Source organism: Brachionichthys hirsutus, chromosome 12 (genome assembly GCF_040956055.1).
Source record: "Brachionichthys hirsutus isolate HB-005 chromosome 12, CSIRO-AGI_Bhir_v1, whole genome shotgun sequence".
NCBI lineage: Eukaryota > Metazoa > Chordata > Actinopteri > Lophiiformes > Brachionichthyidae > Brachionichthys > Brachionichthys hirsutus.
This window is the reverse complement of record NC_090908.1, coordinates 2,709,377-2,731,362: the sequence shown is the minus strand read 5'-3', so window position 1 is coordinate 2,731,362 and position 21,986 is coordinate 2,709,377. Positions and strand designations below refer to the sequence as shown.

Sequence of the window (21,986 nt, the reverse complement as noted above, 5' to 3'; positions counted from 1 at the left end):
ATACACACAAAAAGGTATAATCTATCTATCTATCTTCTTTCTTTCCATGTGTGTCTATATATCTATGTCTATATCTATATATCTATGTCTATATATATATATATATATATATATATATATATATATATATATATGTACTGTATATATATTGATTGATTGTTTGACAACTACAAAAATATACAATATCCGCCATAATGGATACACTCCACCCCGCGATGCCAAACTCAGTAAATCGAGCGTTCCTTCCAATCCTCCCAAACCACGTAGTTCATCGCGATATTTGGGCACAGCTGTTTGCTAGAAGAAACAAGCCAGGCTAGGCTAGCCGTTCCAGATAGCAGCCCAGCGCAGGGTTAGTCCCAAACTCAGCAGGACAGCGCAACCAGGGCGGGAGCGAACCTCTCACCCCGGGCAATGCGAACGTTAGCGTCGGACGTCGCCAAGAGCAGAGCTGTCCCGATGTCAGACCTGAAGCGGCGATAAATACAAGGCGACATTTATAAGAGACGGGGAGCCGAGTTTCAATGTTATTGTTAAGTAAGAGCCACATATGGTCACAATGTCCTGCTCTGGCAACCTGGTTTGGGATGTAAATAAACGCTTGATTGGATACAACGACCCTTACACCATCAGGAGCAACTATTTGGGTAAGAACTAAATAAGTCTGCGGCTAGCGTGAGGGTTCGTGATGAAAGCATGCCGTGTTATTGTCTTTAAACTGGATCTGGCAGGACGATCAGTGGTGCTGAATCCGAAGAACTGACGACGAGTCCGTGTAACAACAGAGAAGTCAGCCCGATCAAGGATATATACAGGCATTAAAATCAATAGATTCGATTCAGAGGCATCCGCTCTGATCGAAGCGGCGGTCCGCACCTGATAGTTGAGGCTAAATGTTTACCTGCTACTTTGCTTGAGTATTTTATGTCAACATCAAGTTTTTTTTTTTTTTTTGCGTGTGTTTAATTAGCAACAAAAACAACACTAAATATAGAAGTACCATAAATACATTTTGAGGTGACACAACTGGACTAAACAACATTGTACACAATCAATAATTAGTGTGTCCCCCTAGTAGCTTTGATTCCAGCAGTAATCCTCCTCCGCATGGACTGGTACAACCTGCAGACGTCATAATGTGGGACGGCGGCGGCTCGAATCTGTGGAGGACCTTCATGCTGTCACCCTCAGGATTTCACTGGGGTTCCGATCAGGGGGGGGGGGGTGTATGCTGTTCCACTAGCTTATCATAAATCTAAGATTACCAGGCTGAAAGTTCCACCATACTTGTGATTATGTCTTAATGTTTGTCTGCAGCAGGAATAAATATCGATCCTTTCGCTGCACCGTTGTTGTTCTTTAGGCGACATAATGCATGTGTAGATGCATTATTGTGTAATGGAGAGCACTTACTGTCCTGGCTCCTTGTCTGATGGACCGCCCCACCTCCGAGATGCCAAAATCAGGATGTTGGTGGCGTTCGTTCATATGCCCCCCCCCCCAAAAAAAAAGTCTGGTCTTTTTTTATAAGGATTGGTTTTGGGGGAATAGCTGAATGAATGCATGGTGGCTATAAAAATGCTCGGAAAAAGTAGTTAAACATCGCAAACGCTTGCATTTATACAGAATTCACCTTTAACAACTTCAAACCTGCGTAGGACTGAACTGCCAGAACTAAAAAACGGCCACAGATTTAAAATTTCGGCTGAGTAAGGACGTTTGCCAAGGACTACTAATTTAATAAAAGAAACTGCAGTTTGTCACAAAAAAGGAAATATCAACACTTTAATGGTAAAATAATCTACTATCTAGAAAAATAAGACGATAATCCAGTAAGAAATATGGAGCAAATACTCTATTACACAGAATAAGGGCTCAGGAAATAAGAGTATTTGTCATTTAAAATAGGTTAACAGTACATATTTGATGTTCCAGATCTCTCTTGTGATTTGATAAGCTTTACTGAAACTGTAAACTCATTGATGGAACGTTCTTCAAATGGCCGTCCTCATCCTGGCATCGAGGTGAATCTTTGTCTCCGCGGTGTAAACAGAGGGCAGCCCTGCAGGACGCGGCCGAAGGAAAGGCTGCAGTGGAGGATTTACGGGCCCCGCAGAGAGACGGGGCAGGTGCCACGGAGGGTTAGTCAGGGCTGCATTTAGCATGGCTGAGATATGGTCACAGCTTTTATTGTGTACGGGTGGAGGTTGCATGCAAGTGAGCTGTGGGTCAAGTTAAATTTAGCTTCAGAAAGGGAGTCTGCGGCTGAAATAGAGTCCCAAATGCAGAGAGGAACGCTTCCTGGGAAGCGAATGAAACGTAGCTTGGATCGCAGGGTTTCTCTGATCGTAAAGGTTTAACAGATAAAGTCGTCTTCCTTTAAGTGTGGAAATCCTTTTAGTCGTTTTTTGTATAATTAGGGTAAATATCTATCATCTCTAGCAAATTTAAAGATAGTATGATCCACGCTTTTATTCAGACAATTGTCCCCATCCGAGTAACAATGAACTCCAGTGAAATCAATCAAATCAATAATCATTCAGAGGATCTCACTGAAACCCGAGCAGCTGTTCTGTTAGACGGTTGCTCTATCGGCGTGCACGTGTCCGTTCTGCTTCCACGAGGAGAGTTTCCTCCTGGATTTTAATATCGTTCGCAGCAGCTCCTCCGTCTCTTGCCGTGCTTCGACTCGTGTTAGAATATTGTCGACGGCGAAGTCGAAGATGAAGGTTAATTGTTATTTCATTTTGTTTTCTGAATGAATAATTAAAGCTGTCTTTCGGCTGAGGCCGAGGTTCATCAGCGTTTCACTCAGGCAGCAGGTCTCGCCTCAGGCACGATGAATAGTCTCTGTTCTATTACGAACAGGAGTAACAAAGGTTGGAGTATTCTGTCTTCTCAGTGCGGCTAGGGTTGAATTTATTGTGATTTAAATCTCCTAAGTCTGTTGCCGTGCTACATCCAGTGTCTGATCTCTTCCAGCGATCATCTGCCGGCTGGAACCAGAACAACAGGAACTTCCTCTGCATTAATAATACATCAGACAGAAATACTCAATGCCGACATTCGCTGTAACATTTCAGACCTCCTGATCCACTCAACCGGAGTGATGGATGGATGGATGGATGGATGGATGGATGGCATTCTCTTCTAATTGTCTTCTTTCTTTTTCAGGGAGGAGAGAGTTCGTCCAGAGGCTGAAACTTGAAGGGACTCTCAACGTGCACGATGGCTGTGTGAGTGGCCGGACGGTTCTTCTGGTTCTTTATTTCAGTTCATATCTTTAAAGAATTTTGTTGTCTTCCAAAAAAAAGAAACAAAAACCCGTCTTCAACCAGGTTTTGTGTGTCGGTGAACACCAGACAGAGATCGGCGCTCTGCCTACAGGTCAGGTGTTCGATGCCTCGGCGAAACCTGAGCCTGACACGGTCGTCACGCCAACAGCCTGGCCGTCAGTCTGTCCAACACGGCACGCTAGCTACAGCTAGCTCGTCCCCGTAGAGACGGGCTTTGACTCCTGACGACCCACGTTCCATGAAGCCTTTGCCAGGGTGCAGACGGAGCTGAGGGGCGAGCCCTTTAGAGTCGGGACTGGGTCGAAATAACGCAACAGATACCCAGAATATTCCATTTCACAAGGATTGAGTGAGAGAAATAAGCAGTTTAATCCAGATTCCTTCATGGTGGTTTACATCACAGACACAAACCCTGCAGGAAGAGGCCGCACGACTGGCTTGTGTGTGAACCCACACCAGCAGCACCGTACAATCAGTACCGTGTACTAATATATAGTACTACAGATCTAATCAACAACATTTCACAAGTAAACAATAAAGAAAGAAAGGAGCCTCTCGTGTTTGTTACTGAAGAGTCCGATGAGTCTGCGCCGCTGGAATGGAGCCAGATTACACAATGAGGAAGAACAGGAAGTGGCGGCGTGTTGCAACGGCGTTGAATCGGATGAAAAACGTCATTTGCTCTTGTTTGGCAAAGAAGAGAGAGATTTACAGAATATTGCCAAGAAAACAAAGCTACGAATACAAGTGATAGGAATATCGCCGACAGACATATTGATCCGCAGGCTGGACTTATCGATCCTGTTGTGGATGATTATAAGGAAGTGAAATGTGTCATTCGCTGGTCGATGACGCTGCGACTGCTGGAGGAAAAGCCTGAGCGTGATATCTAAGGAAAAGCATCCACTCTTCAGGGCTTTAGATACGTTTTGATGGGTTGTATGTAAACAGAGGACATGTCTGAAGATCCTCTAATCTGTAGATTGTGGGTTTCAGTTTCCTGCTCCATTGGTTTGGTCTGATGTGAATAGAAATGAGGAAACTGTGATATGTTTCCCATGAAAGCTCAGATTAGAGGGTTTCTCTGAACTAATGGATACTTTGTTGTGACCCCCGGTTGGGTTCCAGTCCTCTACTTTAAGAACCGATGATTCATTCTCGGGTCTCGTGAAGAGAACCTCAGGAGCAAACGTTCCGCCGCCGTTCTTTGCTCCGTTACGTTTATATAGCAAGTCCTCGCGTCCGAGGAACTGCAGCCCGTCTGTAGTTCTGCTTATTAAAAGAATTCATTATTGATCATTTTCCATTTCAGTAACTAAATCAATGACCGTTTTCAGCATGAATCTAAAACGATCTTGTGCCTGCTCAGGTCAACACCATATCCTGGAGTGACACGGGCGAATACATCCTGTCCGGCTCAGACGATACGTTTCTGGTCATCAGCAACCCGTACAACAAGAAGGTACGTTGGGATCAATTAGACGACGCCGGCGTTCACGCCCTCCTAAAAATACCTGAGCCTGCAGCAGGTAGATGGATGGAAGCAACATGTTCAACATTCTACTTGTTGCTTGGTCGGATTTCGTTCTGAAAATATCTGGAAAAAGACGTTCCGGCCATATTATTAAGATTAAATAGAAAAAATCATCGTCGGCCCTGTGACGTATAACCTGCTCGGCAGGTTTCCATGGCAGCGGGTGGTATGGGTGGGGCATGTGAAATCGGCCTTTTAATGTTAATGCCGTCTTCCTGTCAGCATCGTGTGGACTTTGGTTTTCACCTTTCAGGTCAAGAAGTCCATCCGTTCGGGCCATCGGGCGAACATCTTCAGTGCAAAGTTCATGCCCCACACCAACGGCCAGGAGATCATCTCCTGCTCCGGGGACGGCGTCATCTTCTACACCCACACGGAGAAGAGCCCCGACCACAACAGGCAGTGCCAGTTCACCTGCCACTACGGGACGGCGTACGAGGTGCTGAGCTGGAGGCGGGGCTCACAGGGCAATCGGAGGTTCCCCGCTCCGGTCCCGCTTCCTAACCTCACCCCTGCTGTCGGTTCTCAGATTATGACGGTACCAAACGACCCCTACACCTTCCTGTCCTGCGGGGAGGACGGCACGGTGCGATGGTTCGACCTTCGCACGAAGACGAGCTGCACTAAAGAGGACTGCAAAGATGTACGGTGACGGCCGTATTGATCCTCCTATCAGTTCGTGGTTTATGTCAGACTGTTGGTGTGAATGTCCTGTCACTGCGTAATGAGCACGGAATAATGCACGCACATTAACGCAGACTTGGGTCTCATGTAAACCTTTTATTGGTGTCAAATATTGTTCCGATTCTGTGATCTCTTACAATTAAATTATAATATGTATTTATTGGCTTGAGTAGGTTTAATATTTAGCATTCACCCTCTACATTTGTTTTTCTCCCTTCACACAGGAAACGCTTTATTAATATTTCATGCATGGGGTCAGCTGTGACCGTAAACCCGTTTTCACTTGCGTCTCCTTGCTAATTAAAACGACCCCTCTGTGGCGGGTTTCACCCGACTCCTCGGGCAGCCATGATGGCTACCTTTGATCGTTCTCAGATCTGTAAAACCAGCCTGTAGCCGCCTCCTGACTTTAGTATGAACTTCATCATTTGACTTTTCAAACCTCGCCTTGATGTTTGCTCTGATTTCAGGACATCCTGATAAACTGCCGGAGGGCTGCGACCTCGATCTCCATCTCCCCCCTGATGCCCTACTACCTGGCGGTGGGCTGCTCTGACAGCTCGGTACGCATCTATGACCGGCGCATGCTGGGCACCAGAGCCACAGGTAAACCGTCCTGCACCCGTCCTCGCATCCGTCGTGTGACGGTCGAGCTCAGTCATCGTGACTTTAAGCTTCAATATTGAGCGCTGCAAGGGAGTCAAGTTAAGGTAACGGATATTTCTGTGAGGGGAAGAAAGAGAATCAAAAAGCAGTCATTTGCTTTGAAACGATTCTTAATGAGTTAAAATGGCAGATGGAGGTAATGAGGCAGGAGGTTTGCTGTTCAGTGCTGCAGCTGTGGAGCGATAGATGTTCACCAGAAGTAGTTTATGCGCCGGACAACGAGAAAAAAGTCTGTTTTTATTACCTCCGACAAGGAGGTTATGTTTTTGATGGTGTTTGTCTCCATCTGAAGGTGTGTCTTGATGGAAAAAAAATCTGAAGATGGGTCTTGGTCTAATTTAGATCCCATTAAATTTCTAGATTAATCCAGATACCCGGCTGGATACATAAAAAAAATCTGGATTTTCCCATTTGGTACTTTTCAATAAATCATATCTTGTAAACTATGCATTCAATTCACTCACAAAATGCTTCTTTACTCAGAGGTGATGGTAAAAGAAAGTGCGGATTAGTGAAACTATATTTTATTAGCTAATGTAAGGCATAAGACAAAGTGGAATGAGAATAGAAAATCTCCCAGTTCAAATATCTGTGTTTTATATCTCAGTATAAACCTTTCAAATATTCTTTTTAAATATTCATCACATAAAATGCAGGTTGTGGCTGCACATGCATTTGGATTGGATGAAACACAAGAAGTAAGCCGTTTTATGATGGCAAACAAAACCAGAATATGTGGTAGCATTTTGAAATCCGTGCTGTGACACACAGGAAGTCTGCACAAAGATCTGAGAACTGCAGTTGTGAAATCCACTTACTTGGTTCCGGAGCTGAAATGTCAAATGCAAACCAAAAATGAGGTATTAAGCAGAAATAATACACAAAAATGGCAGAGAAAGTGTCGAATATCAGATCCAATCTGAGATTGAATAGAAACAATGACTCTGGTTTATCTTGTCGATGCCGACTGCATGTCCGGATCCAGCAGTGCAGACGGTTGAACTCTCTGCTCTAACCGTGCATCTCTCCTGCTGCTCGTCCTCTTCAGGTAACTACATGGGCCGGGGGACGACCGGCATGTGCGTGAGGTTCGTGCCCGATCACCTGTCCAACAAGTCGTGCCGCGTGACCTCTCTCTGCTACAGCCAGGACGGGCAGGAGGTGCTGGTCAGCTACTCCTCCGATTACATCTACCTGTTCAATCCCAAAGACGACCAGGCCCGGGAGCTGAAGGGAGCGTCAGAGGAGAGGAGGGAGGAGGTGAGCGTGGAGCGTGACATGACATAGGCTCACATTTCCTACTTTTTATTTTAAAATAAGTAAGTCAGAGGAAACTCCAGTCAGAAATACACATTAAAATATCTGCTTTTTAAAGGAAAAAAAAACTCCCGCTAAAGTGATTTGAAATAAAGAAGAACAGCAAATCTACGACAACCATAAAAATATAAAATATATTTTTTCCTGTTATAGAGCTAAAGCAGGCGTGGGCAAACCACGGCCCGGGGGGCCATATACGGCCCGTTGGGCTTTTTAATCCGGCCCGCCGAACTTGTCCAAGTTATATCATTAAACTACCTTTTATTATAATTAAACCTCAATCATTTTACCTGTAAAAGGCCAAATCCTTTCATGTAATGTCTTTTACATGTCATTTATATTACTTCATACAAACACTCCATCCATCTGTTCCTGGCCCGGCCCCTCTGTCAAATTTTAGAACCCATTGTGGCCCACGAGTCAAAACGTTTGCCCACCCCTGAGCTAAAGTCATGCTTTAAAATAAACTCGCAGCCATTTATCCAACGTTGTCCAAAAGGTGTCGATGACGACTTTTCACCGAGTACATCTTTTAATCTTCAGCAGCAAACGCCGCGTCATTCGTCTGTCGGCGGACATTGCGTATGAAACACCAGCCGTAAAGGCCTGACCTGAGATCTGCGGACGTGTTTACTGGCAGCTCTGGCGTCTGAATGTGCCGGATCACGGCGCCCAGCCTTCAAAGCCCCGTGATGAGTTCAGCTGCGTCGAAATGCAACCACAACACGCATTCCTTTCCAAATAAAGCGACAGACGCAGGCAGTTTCCCTCCATCGTCCAGAATAGTTCTGACTGAGGTGGGGGGGTGGAGCAGAGGATCGTTACCCCCCCCCCCGCAGCCTCATTTATTCAGAGCACAAGGAGATCTCTTTCAACAACACCTCCAGCGCCCAGCGTAGAGATAAGAAGTATTTCCCGAATGAACCAGTTGATAAGAACCTTTTATCGATGTGTAGCCCCCGGCCTGCTGCCCCCCAGGGGCTGGAAAGTGACGACAATCTGAGAATCTTAAGGGGGGGGGGGGGCGGGGGTTCTTTGGAGAGGACCCTGTTTTGCATCGGCAGAGCTATTTATAATGTCCTCTGACGAACAAAACACCAATCTGTGTGTGTGTGTGTGTGTGTGTGTGTGTGTGTGTGTGTGTGTGTGTGTGTGCGCGTGCGTGCGTGTGTGTGTGCGTGCGCGGGTGTGTCCGTTCACTCCCACAGCTGAGACAGCCTCCTGTGAAGCGCCTCCGTTTGCGGGGTGACTGGTCCGACACTGGGCCTCGAGCTCGACCCGAGAGCGAGAGGGAGAGAGACGGTAAGGATCGGTCAGACCAGCCGGACCAGCATCCGACACGCGTCCGACTTCCTGCTCGTGCAGCTTAAAGTCCGTCCTGCAAAGCCGCTTGTTTCCTTATGAAGAGGGGAAATGGCCAGAATCACTTCCTGTCGCTTTGAAGGAGCCGGACGGAACCTTTAATCCTTCTGCTCCAGCGCTTCCAGCCCCCCCCCCCCCCGCTAACAGATTGGTGTATTTACATTCAGAACAGGATTAGGATCACCCGAGCTAACAGGGCGCTGGGTGCCCCCCCCCCCCCCAACCCTCCTCCAGACAGAGTTCACAGAAGTCAGAGGAAACCAGGACCGGGTTAGATTAACAGACTCCTCCTCTTCCTCTTCCTTCTGCTTCGTCATCACGGGGTGAATCACTGTAAAACAGCCGTGGGAGATCAGGAGGTTGTGTAACGTTGTGTAACGTTGTGTACCGTTGTGTAACGTTGTGTAACGTTGTGTAACGTTGTGTACCGTTGTGTAACGTTGTGTACCGTTGTGTACCGTTGTGTAACGTTGTGTAACGTTGTGAGTCTCACAGTATCCCGACGTTTTCTCCTGCAGGAGAGCAGAGCCCGAACGTGTCTCTGATGCAGCGGATGTCGGACATGTTGTCCCGCTGGTTCGAGGAGGCCAGCGAGGCTCAGGGGAGCAGAGGGACCCGTCCCCAGATCCGCCCCAGAGGTGAGACGCCGACGAGACCGTCCCGGCAGTCGCTCAGTCACACACGAACGTGTCGGAGGAGGAAGCCTGTTTATCGAGTATCAGTAACACAAACAGGAGGATGGATTTTCAGGAAACTTTGAGGCCCAGTTAAAATGTGTTTGAAGGGCAGATAACAGATTTTTGTCCGGGGACATGAAGGCTTGTCCACCATGAGGAGGTTGCCGTCTTCGTCCGTGTCCGTGCGTGCAGTGAAGATGTCCAGATGTTACTCATATTTCATTTTAGGGTTGCATTTCCGGAGCTTTTTGAAATGACTTTTTGAAGGAGTCGTGAGTTCAAGCTCCGACGCGCATAAAGATCGATTTGCTTTCTTGTTTCAGGGACGGCTGCCCGTCCGGAGGAGGCGTCGGATGCTCCTCCTGTCCCTGCAGGAGGCTCCAGCCAAGAGTCCAGCACCCCTGAGAGACCGGGCGGGGCAGATGTTCCAGAGGCACCGGCTGGTCCTGCCGACCCCATCCCTAAATCAAGTTCCTCCTCCTCAGCCTCATCGTCAGCAGTCACAGCGCCTCCTCCTCCCAGCTCCTCGTCCACAGAGAGTTCAGCACCTTCCACCTCCTCGCCCGACTCGGAGCAGAGGAGTCAAGCCGCCGCGACCGGGACCTCCACATCCACGGCCACCCCCCCATCCGAACCTGCGCTCTCAGGTTGGATTAAAACGCACGCCAGAGATTTACATTTTACTCCTCAGTGCAGCAGGAAGACATCCTGAGAGCAGCGCAGTGTGTGTGTGTGTGTGTGTGTGTGTCTGCGTGTCTGCGTGTGTGTGTGTGTCTGTGTGTCTGCGTGTGTGTGTGTGTGTGTGTGTGTGTCTGTGTGTGTGTGTGTGTGTGTGTCGGAGCCACTCCACCCAAGCAGCAGCCTCCCCTCACTCAGCATGCTGTCGTCCTCCTTCTCTGTCTCTGCTCCTGTCCTGTCCTCCTCCTTCTCTGTCTCTGCTCCTGTCCTGTCCTCCTTCTCTGTCTCTGCTCCTGTCCTGTCCGTCCTCCCCTCACTCTGCACCGACTCTCTTCCTCTTCCTCTTCCTCTTTGTTAGAGTACGGTCCTCATCGGCTGCCCATAAGTTTAGTGTGTAGGCGTTTGCAGCGGCTGCTCCGGCTGGCCGACCCACCGGGACGGGGTCCGCGAGCGTCCCCTCCGTCCTCTGCAGCTCCTGAGAGGCAGCCACAAAGAGCTGCTGCTGCCGGGGCGACTGCAGAGACGCACGCCCTCACAGGTTACCCTCCCCGTCCACGCAGCACCTCCTCCGCGTGGGCTGTCGCCTGGGCCCCCTCCCTCGCCACCTCGCCCGTCCCCTCCCGCTAGGAATGGCAGACATGTCTGTGTGAGCAGCGAGCGTCCAGGGCGACCCGTCCCTGCTAGGACTGACCTCTAATCTCCATTACCCATAATGCTCCTATTGACTGGCACCGTGTGACCTCCTCACTGTTTGATCAGCTCCGTCCTCACTAATGCTCTCACGCCACCGCTCCACTCGTTGCTCGAGTTTTCCCGTCAGACTCCCTGTCGGAGCGGCACCAGCCAGTTTTGGCGCTCTGCTGTGAAATCATCATGTTTGATCAGCTGATTGATACCCGATTCATTCTCACCTCGCTCGGTATCTGGTGTTTAAATAGGGGGGCGTTGAAAAGTAAGGACATAAAGGGGGGGGTGGGGCAGCATTGTGCTCTTTATTGATGATCTCTGCCTTTCAAAGTGACTCGACTTCATTATTTATCCTTAAATCAAATTTCATTTGAGACTTTTTGATTTGTATTTGCTGAAAACCTTTAATCTGAGAGGATCCTGGCGTTCCAGGGACTGTTTTGTTTCTGGCAGCGTGTCTATAATGCAAAATGCCTCCTTACTTCATGGTCAACCTGGATTGTGAGTCGAGGCGTCTGCGGGTCGAGCTCCTTCGCTCTCGCCACGCCCCCGTCCTCGGGGACACGCCCACCGCTTGTTGACAAAACGATTGTTTATTCAGATACGTCGGACGTGTCTTGTGAGCTAACCATGTCTTTCACTAAACTGTGTGTGTGTGTGTGTGTGTGTCTTCCTTAACAATGGCGCGGCCGTTTTTAACCCTCGTGTGCCTTGACTGTATGACCCCTCGGGTTTGACCTCTGTGTCCGATCTCTAGTCGGTCTCATTTGTGTTCCAGATTCCCCCTCGTCTGTGGTAAACAAACAGCTGGGATCCATGACTCTCGATGAACAGCAGGGTGCGTCCCCCCCCCCTCCCCCCCGCCCTGCCACTCAGTGTGACCTCCTCACCCTCCCTCATAAACGCATAGTCACCCCTCTACACGGTCTGTCGTCCTCCATTGGCTTTTCATTTCCATCAGGTGGACAGATTAGTCCTGCCCGACTCATAAAACTCAGTTAATGGTTTTTAAGGCGTGTCCTGCTGTGTTTCTCTCGTGTTGTCATGGCCGTTGCTAGGTGACACGCGTGTCCACCGTCCGTCTGCTCTGTGACGTCTTCTGCATGTTTACATCATCAGAAAGCTCCCAGATGAATCGATCAGACTCCATGGATTGAACGGAGGCCATTTTTGTCAGCCTTCTTTTCTTATGCTCCTCCTTCTCCTCCCCCAGGAGCAGCAGAGGCTGCAGGTTCACCTCCCGGTCAACCTGTCCCTGCACCGGTCAGCAGCGGCGCTCCCGCCGCCTCCACTGGCACCAGTCGACCCAGTACAGCAGAGCCGGTCCTCAGCCTGCACTACAGCTCAGAGGGAACCACCCACAGCACCATTAAGCTGGACTTCACCGATGAGTGGTGAGCGACCGCTCGAGCAGACCGGGAGGCGACGAAGCCGCGTTGAGAAGCTGTTCATCCCAGAAACGGAACGATGGCGGACGCTCTGGACGCTCGACGATACCCAGATAACAACACGGATCAGTGTCATATCTTCCTCTTCCTCTTTCGGCTTGTCCCGTGAGGGGTCCCCACAGCAAATCAACGCCCTCCCCAACACCAGCCACTCTCATGTCCTCCCTCACTACGTCCGTGTATCTTCTCCTGGGTCGACCTCTAGCCCTGTTCCCTGGCAGCTCCATCCTCAGCATCCTTCTACCGATATAGTCCCTGTCTCTCCTCTGGACATGTCCAAACCATCAAAGTCTGGTCTCTCTGACCTTGTCTCCAAATCGTCTAACCTTCGCTGTCCCTCTCATTGTCTCATTTCTAATCCCGTCCAACCTGGTCAGTCCCCAAGGAGAACCTCAGCATCTTCATCGCCGCCACTTCTAGCTCCGCCTCCTGTCTAAGCCGTCCATCATGGCTGGTCTCACCACCGTCTTGTAGACCTTTCCCTTCATCCTCGTTTAGCGGCCGTCATATCAAAAAGAAAATTAGAGATCAAACTGCAAATTTTAGAATAAATAGAAAGCGTCATAGGAAACACCGATATTATATTTAGTTAGGATTCTCCAGAAGTAATTATTTGAGGAAGGGAAATTCCTCCAGTAGTAAAATGTAGTTATTGTTCACAGTTTAATTTCTCTTATGCATGTTACGGGCGCAGATGCATCAGCTTTGTCGAGCCAGTTCCTCCCTGAGAACGGCCGCCTCCTCTTCCTCAACAGGAGCAGCAGCGCGTCCGGCTCTATGGGCGCCGGGGGCTCCAAAGCGTCTGAGGCGGCGCCGAGCAGAGCGGGTCTGTCGAAGCAGACCTCGGCGTCTGAGCAAGGTGAGACTCTGCAAAAGAAATACTCGGACAGTGTTCGATGCTTGGCCAGTAAATCGAGACCGACGGCTCGCCTGCGTGCCTGCAACCCACCACCTCGTAAAAAAACAAAGTCTGATGAAGTGTTTCCTTTCAGCTCCCTCCGACCCTCCGGGGCAGCAGAGCGTCTCTGAAGCCCCCACTGTGCAGCCGGGCAGCGCCTCCAGCTCCAGCGGCTCTTCCGTTCAGACCCCGACGGAGGACTCGTTCGAGGGGGCCACCGGGGCTTCCGCGCCGTCAGAGAGGACTCAGCCGGAGGGAACGTCGGGAGGCTGCAGGAGAGCGGGCCCTGCAGCGGAGGAAGGATCGGCGGGGCAGAGTCAGCCCGCCAGGAGCCGCCAGGAGTCCGACGACAGCGACGACGACCCCATTCTCATCCCGCCAACGAGGTTCAGAGGTCAGGGTCAGAGGTGAGAGAGATGCCAGAGACAATAACCTGCTCTTGTTTATCATGCTTTTAATGCATCGCTATTGACTGTGATATTACAAATATAGATTTAATTCCAGAGGATCTGCCGTAGGAGATAGGATGATAAGGTAACGCCTTTGCACTGACGACTGAAAGCATCTGACCGGCCACGTGTAACATCGTCGCGTGTGCAAGAATGAAGTTCATGGTCTTCTTTCAATCCTTTTAACTTACAATCAAACTAAACCGCACACAGCTAATTGTGGCGTCGGGAGCGGTGTGCATGCGAGCACTGGCGCCGCATACGGTGTTGGGTCGCAGCCCAACGGCTGCATTTTGTGGGATTTGAGCAAGAGAGGTGAAGAATGAGCAGAGAATGTGAAGCATGACGGCCCGGGACATCAAACTCTTACATGTCAATCCAATTTTAGCTTCACCTGTAAATCCGATTGCTGAGATCCTTATTTTTCGTGTCAGAATAAAAATTTTCTCGTGACAGCAAATGAAGACTTTGACTCATTCTCAGAGATGTCATTTAATGAATTCATCCATACAGTTGATCAGTATCGGGAAAACCCACATATTTGACATGTATCATATTTGATGACCGCAGCAGGGCCTCTTTGAAGCTAGGTTGCCCCGGTGACCGGTGTGCGTGCTCTATTTCGTGTCTGCTTTCACGGCTTGTTATTGGAGGAGTTGTTTGCCCCGGCATTTACCTTTAACTCAACGTTCCAAGCATGAGGTTCGTGAAAACGTAAGAAAAAAAAAACATGTTCCATAATTATTTGGGTTGGTTTTCCTCACGTTTCAGACGCTCGGCGGCGGCTCGCATCCAGGAGCTGTTCCGCAGGAGGAAGGAGAGACGGGAAATGGAGGAGAGCGAGACCCAGAATATCAGGAGACCCTCAGTCAAAATGGTTTACAAAGGCCACCGGAACTCCAGGACAATGGTATACTCCTCGGGACTTTATTATCAGCTTCCTCAGGTCTGTGTGTGTGAAGTCAATGCTTGGAGGCAGTTAGCTTAGCTTGGCATAGTTCTGCTTTGGTGAAACAAAGGGGAAGCAGTTGTCCAGAGTTTGGAAACGCTCCTCCATCGGTGCCGCATTGTCAGCACGTAATGTCTGTTCAGGAAAGACTTCTCCTTTTACTCCTCCTTTTACCGTGAAGCTTTTTATTTCACCTCCAGATAAAGGAGTCCTGTTTTTGGGGGAACAACTTTGTGATGAGCGGCTCGGATTGCGGGCACGTCTTCATCTGGGACAGACACACAGCAGAGCACCTCATGCTGCTCGAAGCCGACAACCACGTGGTCAACTGCCTGCAGCCGCACCCCTACGACCCGAGTGAGTCCCGCCCGGTCCAAGGCCCTCTGCTCCGAGAGGACGCGACGCCGTTAACGTCATACTCATTCTCTGTTTCAGTTCTGGCTTCTTCAGGGATAGACTATGATATCAAGATTTGGTCCCCTCTGGAAGAGTCTCCATCGTTCAACAGAGTTCTCGCCAACGAGGTATCGCTAACGACGCGGTCGGTGACATCAGACCGCCCGATCGCAGGGCAAATCATCGTATATCTATCAATTCTCCTCCTTCTCCTTCAAGGTAATAACTCGGAATGAGCTGATGCTAGAGGAAACTAGAAACACAATCACAGTCCCGGCCTCTTTCATGCTCCGAATGTTGGCCTCCCTAAATCACATCAGATCAGGTACACACATCATGTAAATTAAGTATTTGTATCTATCAAATTGTTAAAGTTTTAAGCTCACCACTTCCTGTCGTGCAGATCGACTGGAAGGCGATCGCTCCGAAGGTTCAGGACAGGAAAACGAGGACGAGCAGTAGCCCGCTGGCTTTTTAGCAACACACCGTTTGTTTTTTTGCTGTATAGCACTTGAAAACACCAGAGATTTGTACAAGTACAATGTAGAATACTTCCTTTACAAGATTAGTGTAATTTGTAGCCCCCCCCCCCCCCTGTGTTTTTTAAGATGACTTTCTTACTGATGTTTGTGTGTGGGGATAAACTACATCTGTGTGAATGCTAAAGGATAAGACATACACAGGATATAAGGTGTGAGATTAATGGTGGCTGGCGTGCAAGAATGTAAAGTGCAATATTATTTTGTTAGGCGACAGTGAGCTTCGATCAGTGTTAACGTGTGACATTTTGAATTTGTAGCACAAAGCTAAGGATTGTTGACGCGCTCCTCAGGCAGTTACGCAAGTAAACAAGGACTTTAAGTCAAATATACTTGGAGAATTCTCAACTTGGTTTTATTGAAGAAAAGCAAACAAAGCTGTGCTTCTCCTCCCTAAAGGGATTTATGAATAAATTATAATCCTTTACAGAATTTGGTCAGAAAATAAAGCTTTTGGCATCTTAAAGATGTCTGCCCTCAGGTCTGGAAGATAGAATCTGAAGCGATGAGTGAAAATCAGTCCAGAAATAAACGTTTACTGTTCACGTTGGGTTTCTGGCGGTTACCTCTCCTAGCGATCGGTCAATGCCCGAGAACGCGCTGCATCTGGGTGAAAAAAGAAAACAGCTCTTTGGAGTAAAGATATTTGTTATCCTGACGATTGAAGTCTGGAAATGCGTCGTAGCAGTACTCCTCATTGTACACCTAGAACACAAACTCAAATACTAAATAGCATCAAAACTCAGTGGAGAACCAGATATTTAATCCACGCATTCTACCTTCTCAGAACCTGGTGCCTACATTACCCACAAGCCAACAGCTCCTCCTCTATGAACCCATGTGAGGTTATTCGGTGAAATAACAAAATAAAAGATTCACTCGTCTCTTTAAAAACATTTACTACAACCGTCTTGAAACAAATCTGAAATGCAAATACTTGTATTAATATTTAACGTATAGTTCAAATCACAAGGTTACAATACTTGCGTACCTTTTTCTCACATCAGCACCAAATGGCATACGAGAACGAGGGAACACTGAAGCGCTATAATCGTGCTCTACTGTGTTCCTTTCAGAATTAAGAGATTATTGCAGTGTTTAAAACACCAATGAATACTTAAGTCATTCTTAAGGTTCAGCTTCCCCTCCTATTTCAACACTGAGCACAATTTATGTTTCAGTGAGCCTGAATATTACCAAAAACATAAAAATTGAATACCGCCGCTCTCCAGATAGAAGTACATCTATGCTGGACATGCATCATTAACCCATTAGACTGCGGCTGATTGCCTTTTCATGTCCTATCCCGGACAGAATGCAACGACACTGAATACAATCAGCTCAGTTTCCATGGGAACGTGCACACAAGTTAGCAGCAGGCTAGCATGAAGTGCAGGGACTGGATAATTAGGAGCGTTTCACTCTGAAAGAACCGGATTCGTTGGGTTGAGATGACAGCGTGAACAATGGAACGACGATACCGAAGCGACTAAATGGAATCCAGCCTTCATTTCTTCCATTTTCCTTTTCACTGCGACACGTCTGTGTGCCGTGCAAAACGTAACAGTGATTTCTGTCATCGAAAAGACGCAGAAAAGACTTCCTGCTGATCTTAAAAGTCTGTAACAGAAACATCTTGAAAGGTTTCTTCGTGTAACAAAGGAGAATATTTGAAGACGCGTTTTGATGCGTGTTAAGAGTCTTGAGGACAGAGGTACTTCTATTTCTTGAATACTTCCTGGCTCAAATGAGGCATGTGTAGAAGATTCTGAGCACAAACAATAATATATAGTAATAAACTAATTACTAAGACAATCAGATCATTGAGGCTAAAATAATTAAGGGTTCCTATTTGATTACATGAAATAACAAAGACCTTGAAAGACGCTGATGGTGTGGTCCAACATGCCGGAAGTCTGGCGTCCTCGTGATCAAACGTCCTAAAAGCTGCTCGCTGAAATGTTTCGGCCGTTCTCTTCCAGAGCAGCCGTGGTCACGCTGGCTTCTCCTCCTCTTCCTGCTCTTCGTCCCGGTCATCCTTAACGATCCCCTCATCGATGCTTTCCAGCCTCAGTCTCTGACCGTCCAGGTACCTGGGTCTGGGCGTGGGCGTGGTCCTGGTGGTGAAAAGCCCCCCCGGGGGCGCCAGATCCTCCCCGAACAGGGTGAGTTTAGCATCGTTCTCTATGGCCTTCGCCAAACAGGAGGCAAACACGTCGAGGGAGGTGTGCACCTCAGCGCTGACTTGAACGGAGGTGGATTTGGTGCTTTCAGCTGAGGACAAAGACAGAGGTGCTCTTACTTATGAAGACGGGCTTTGCATTCATTTTTCTCATTCATAAAACGACCAGATGAAGAAGCCAATCTTCAAGTTTATGAATGATATTAAATGGAGGATTATTATTATCTCACCTTTGGAATGCTCCACCTGGTCTTCAAAGGTGACGGAGCTCCTCCTCTTCCCAGACTGATTCCAGTGGTGCTGTGGATGGGGGGCTCCGTCTGTGGAGAAGTCATCCAGCAGCATCACGTCCGTGCCTGGGGAGGAGGACATTGTAATTTACAGCAAAACGCTAAAGCAGACAGTCCCTCAACGAAGGAGAGCAAAGAGTCCTTTTCCACCGACTTACTCATCCTGAACTGAAAACCGGAGCAGGGAAAGAGGAACGTGAGGCTGAATAACCTGCGTACGTTTCATAAAGCGAGACCCATTTAAAGAGTTCAGGCAGCCTGATAAATGTGTGGAACCGGATGATTCCTGATCCAACAGGCAGTACAGAGGGCAGCCATGTTCTCAAGGAAGACACTAATGAAGTCCAGTCCAGTTCCCTCTGCTTCCTGCTCCCAACACCCACCGGAGTCCTGAGTGAAGCTGAAGCCCGTGTCTCCTGTGCTGCTTCCCGGGGCCAGCAGGTGGCCCCCTCCGGCCAGCATGGCTGTCAGGTGGGGGGACATACCCAGGTCTGGACAAACACAGCAAGCATCATTAAACCACGTGGATGCTATGAGTCTCCCTTCCCGAGTGTTTGCCGCGTGAAAGTAGAGCCGCGCCCCCCCCCACCTGTGATCCGGTTGGAGATGCTGAAGAGGCGGGACGTTCTCTGCCGCGTGGCGAAGGACTCCCTGTAGTAGCGGTCGCCGAAACACATGCCCAGCAGCTCCTTCCTCACCGTTTTATTCCACAGGCCGTAGATGAGCGGGTGGCACGCCGCGCTGCAGAAAGACAGCCACGCCACCAAAGTCTCCAGTCCCGAGGACACGCTGCCTTGTCCCCACAAAGCCTCGGTGCACACCACGCCAACGTACGGCCCCCAGGTCACGAGGAAGGTGCCCACCACCACCAGGATGGTGATGAAGGCCTTGCACTGACTCCCCGCGTACACGAGGCTCCGCCGGCTCCCGTTGGAGGACGTCGAGGTGCTGGAGTTTTTACGTCCATTCCTCTGCGCCGCCGCCGCGGCGTCATCCTGCGCCACGACGACTGTCCCACAGTGCACTTTACGAGCTTTCACGCGGGCGACGCGGAAAATGACGCCATAACAAGCCAGCATGACGACTAAGGGCGGGAGGGTGCACCAGCTCACCCAGAAGGCGGCGTAGCTCGGCTCCCGGTGCCAGGACGCGACGCAGGTCCACTTGAAGCAGTCGAACTCAAAGGAGGACCAGCCGAACAGAGGCGGCAGGCAGCCCACGAGGGAGTGCAGCCACACGTAGGCGATCGCGACAACCGCCCGGTTTCCCGTGATCTTCGTGGGGTAGATCATCGGGTAGAGGACGGCGTAGTACCTGTTGGAGTGCGAGAGGAGCGTCAGGAAAGGGACAGTCAGATTTGAGTTGAGCTCGAGCGGCGCCAGCGGCACGGAGCAGAGAACGGGCTCGGCAGGGAGCACAGAAACACGCGCTGCACCGCAGCATTCCCAGGGTGCTGCGGGTAATTCATACATAACACCGAGAACAGTAAGTTTGTGTTCCGTGGAGCCACTTACATGTCACAGCTCGCTGTAATCCCCGGTAAAATAATCAAAGAGTGATTTCACCCTAAAATATCAAGTGGGAAGTAGGTCAAGGGTCAGAGTACAGGTCCGGATGAAGCAGCAGATGGAGGATATTCCGCCCCGCCTTCTTTGATATTGCAAGTCTTAGGATTTTTCGACATGGTCTTGATTTTCTAGGGACTAAAATGTGCTGCAGACCTTGATGAAAAAAAATCCTGCAGCGTTAAAGGAATAAGAGTTAAACTTAAAGGCTCGACTTCATTAATGGGGACTGTTGGGAGACAGTAGCATCAATACTGACAAACAGAAACACATGACCGTTTTTAATTCGATGGAGAGAGAGCGAGATCACCTTTGATACCTGATCATCTTTACACAAACAAAAAAAAAAAGCAGAACCTTGGCTTGAATAAAATATTTCTAAAAATTGGAGCAAAACGGTTCCTCAAAAATCCGTCCACACCCCATCATAGAAAAAGTACAGAAACCGTGGAAGCAGGAAATCGGATGTCTTTTGTGGTATCGACTACGACAGACATTGTGGATCACATGAGGACCCCCCCCCCCCACCTGCCTTCCAAGTGGTACAGTCCAAACGGTTCCAACGACAACAGGTGAAAATGCAGTGTGGGCTTTATGAAATCAAAAATCTGTATTTGCTTCTTACGCGTTTCCATAATTTAACGTCATTATTCACGTTCCTGTCGCGGAGGTTCACCAACCTGTCGATGGCGATGGCGCCGAGCGTGAGCATGCTGGCCGAGCTGACGAGCAGATAGAGCAGGGCCGTGAAGTTGCACCACACCACGCCGAACGCCCACTCCCTCCTCACCGAGCTCACGGCCACGAACGGCAGCACCAGCAGGGACAGCAGCAGGTTGGACAGAGTCAGGCTGAACACGAACTTGTTGCTGGGCGTGAGCAGATACGGCCTGCGATAGAGGGTGGCCACGACCAGGAAGTTCCCCAAGCAGGCGAGGAGCGTGACGGTCACGATGGAGACGGACTCCAGGACGGCCGGGCCGGCAGCGTTCCCTGCCGCGGTGCAGTTCCTACTGGTGTTCATGGTGAGGGGACTGGGCCACCGGACAGGCGAAGGAAAGGCAGGAGACTGGAGGGAGAAAGGAAGCGTCAGAAATCAGCCGGAAGCACGTTGGAAGAAAACGCTTTGCTGAACGGAGCAAAAAAAGTCTGAGTGGAGCAAAACCATCATCACATCTGGTATATATATGTATATATATATATATATACACAATAAGAAGTATACAATTATAACTGTTGCACATTCCTCTTCTGTCTACATCAAATGTTAAATTAACAACTTCTATAAAACACAGATTAGACGGCACAATATCACACGGTAGATGGCGCTCTCAGTACTTTGCATGATTTTATTTCTTTTTCTTTTCATCTCTATTCCATTTTGTTAGAACTCCCAACACTCAGTACTTTGTGAGCAAGTTAAACCGGAATAGCATCACAAATGAATCCAATAAAGCCGATTAGGGAGACTGAGCGGTGTGTGCAGTGAAAGTTACACAATGTTGTACTGCTAATTTTTTTTTGTATTTATTTGCACTAGAAATCAAAAGCCTGGAAAACAAAAGTTTGTAAGTTTTAGCTTTGCATAAATACGGGCATTACTTTAAACTGGAAAGCAAATGTGTTGTTTTTGTCCCGCTGGTGCTAAAATATCAATTAAACTGAATATTGAGCCCAAAAACACACGTTTGAGGTCCCAGTTTAGCTCGAAGGATGCTAACTGTGCCTGCTGGTTTGATTAGCCGGCAGCTAACCTGGCTAGCCGACACAACCACCGTTAGTTAGCCGGGGTTAGCTAAAACTTTCCCCATTGTCCCCCCCGAACAGCAGCTCCTTACCGGCGGTGCTTCGGCGTTGTGCCGCTACGCTTCCTCCCGAACACGCCGTCCATCATTCCGGTCGATTTTCACGGTGGAAATCAGTAAACGTGGGCCGAACAGAAAATAAAAATCTCTGGGAGTCCCTTCGACTATTCCAACTTTGGCAGCGTTTGATCGTCACTGAGAAGCGGCCAGCTGCGGGTGCAATGGCGTCTCCTCCGCCTCCTCCTCCCACCTCGCCTCAGCTCGCTCCCCCCGGCAGACTCCTCCGGTGTGTGGGTGGTCTTCGGCGAGAACTCATTTCGCCATGGAAACTGCTAAAGTTCTCTGCGTCCGGGAGGATTTTGGTTTTACGCTAATTGTCGCGTTTAAAATCATTCTCGCACCGCAGAAAACTATAGAAAGTGTAATTTTTATTCCATTTTGTGACCTATTTGTGGGGACGTTTGTTATTGTTTATAAAAATTCGGTCATTTCACACGATAATTTATTTAAAGACAGACCGAATGATGAATGGAGGCGCTCCGTGGGCCACCCACGGAGATCAAA

At 48.9% G+C, this 21,986-nt stretch overlaps 2 protein-coding genes across 3 annotated transcripts; one reads left to right on the top strand and one right to left on the bottom strand.

Annotated features, from left to right (window-relative positions):
• The first annotated feature begins 364 nt into the window (after positions 1–364).
• On the top strand, positions 365–16,125 carry dcaf6 (ddb1 and cul4 associated factor 6). 2 transcript variants are annotated; one of them, XM_068746790.1, is made up of 21 exons: positions 365–647; positions 3,175–3,236; positions 4,666–4,758; positions 5,084–5,269; positions 5,360–5,473; positions 5,985–6,120; positions 7,229–7,440; positions 8,706–8,799; positions 9,378–9,497; positions 9,860–10,183; positions 10,573–10,752; positions 11,680–11,739; positions 12,115–12,295; positions 13,105–13,208; positions 13,342–13,654; positions 13,752–13,781; positions 14,468–14,606; positions 14,846–15,002; positions 15,081–15,169; positions 15,261–15,366; positions 15,445–16,125. In XM_068746790.1, exons 1-21 carry the CDS (start codon positions 551–553, stop codon positions 15,501–15,503), a joined length of 2,856 nt encoding a protein of 951 aa, XP_068602891.1. In that variant the 5' UTR covers positions 365–550; the 3' UTR covers positions 15,504–16,125. The 2 variants fall into 2 exon arrangements, with proteins under 2 accessions (XP_068602891.1, XP_068602890.1); XM_068746789.1 differs by having other exon boundaries at positions 13,740–13,781.
• Positions 15,625–21,160, bottom strand: gpr161b (G protein-coupled receptor 161b). The gene is made up of 5 exons (XM_068746157.1): positions 20,298–21,160; positions 18,642–19,366; positions 18,436–18,543; positions 17,993–18,118; positions 15,625–17,854 (listed from the first exon to the last, which is right to left on the bottom strand). The coding sequence occupies exons 1-5, from the start codon at positions 20,639–20,641 to the stop codon at positions 17,574–17,576; spliced, it is 1,584 nt and encodes a 527-aa protein (XP_068602258.1). The 5' UTR covers positions 20,642–21,160; the 3' UTR covers positions 15,625–17,573.
• Positions 21,161–21,986: the final 826 nt, after the last annotated feature.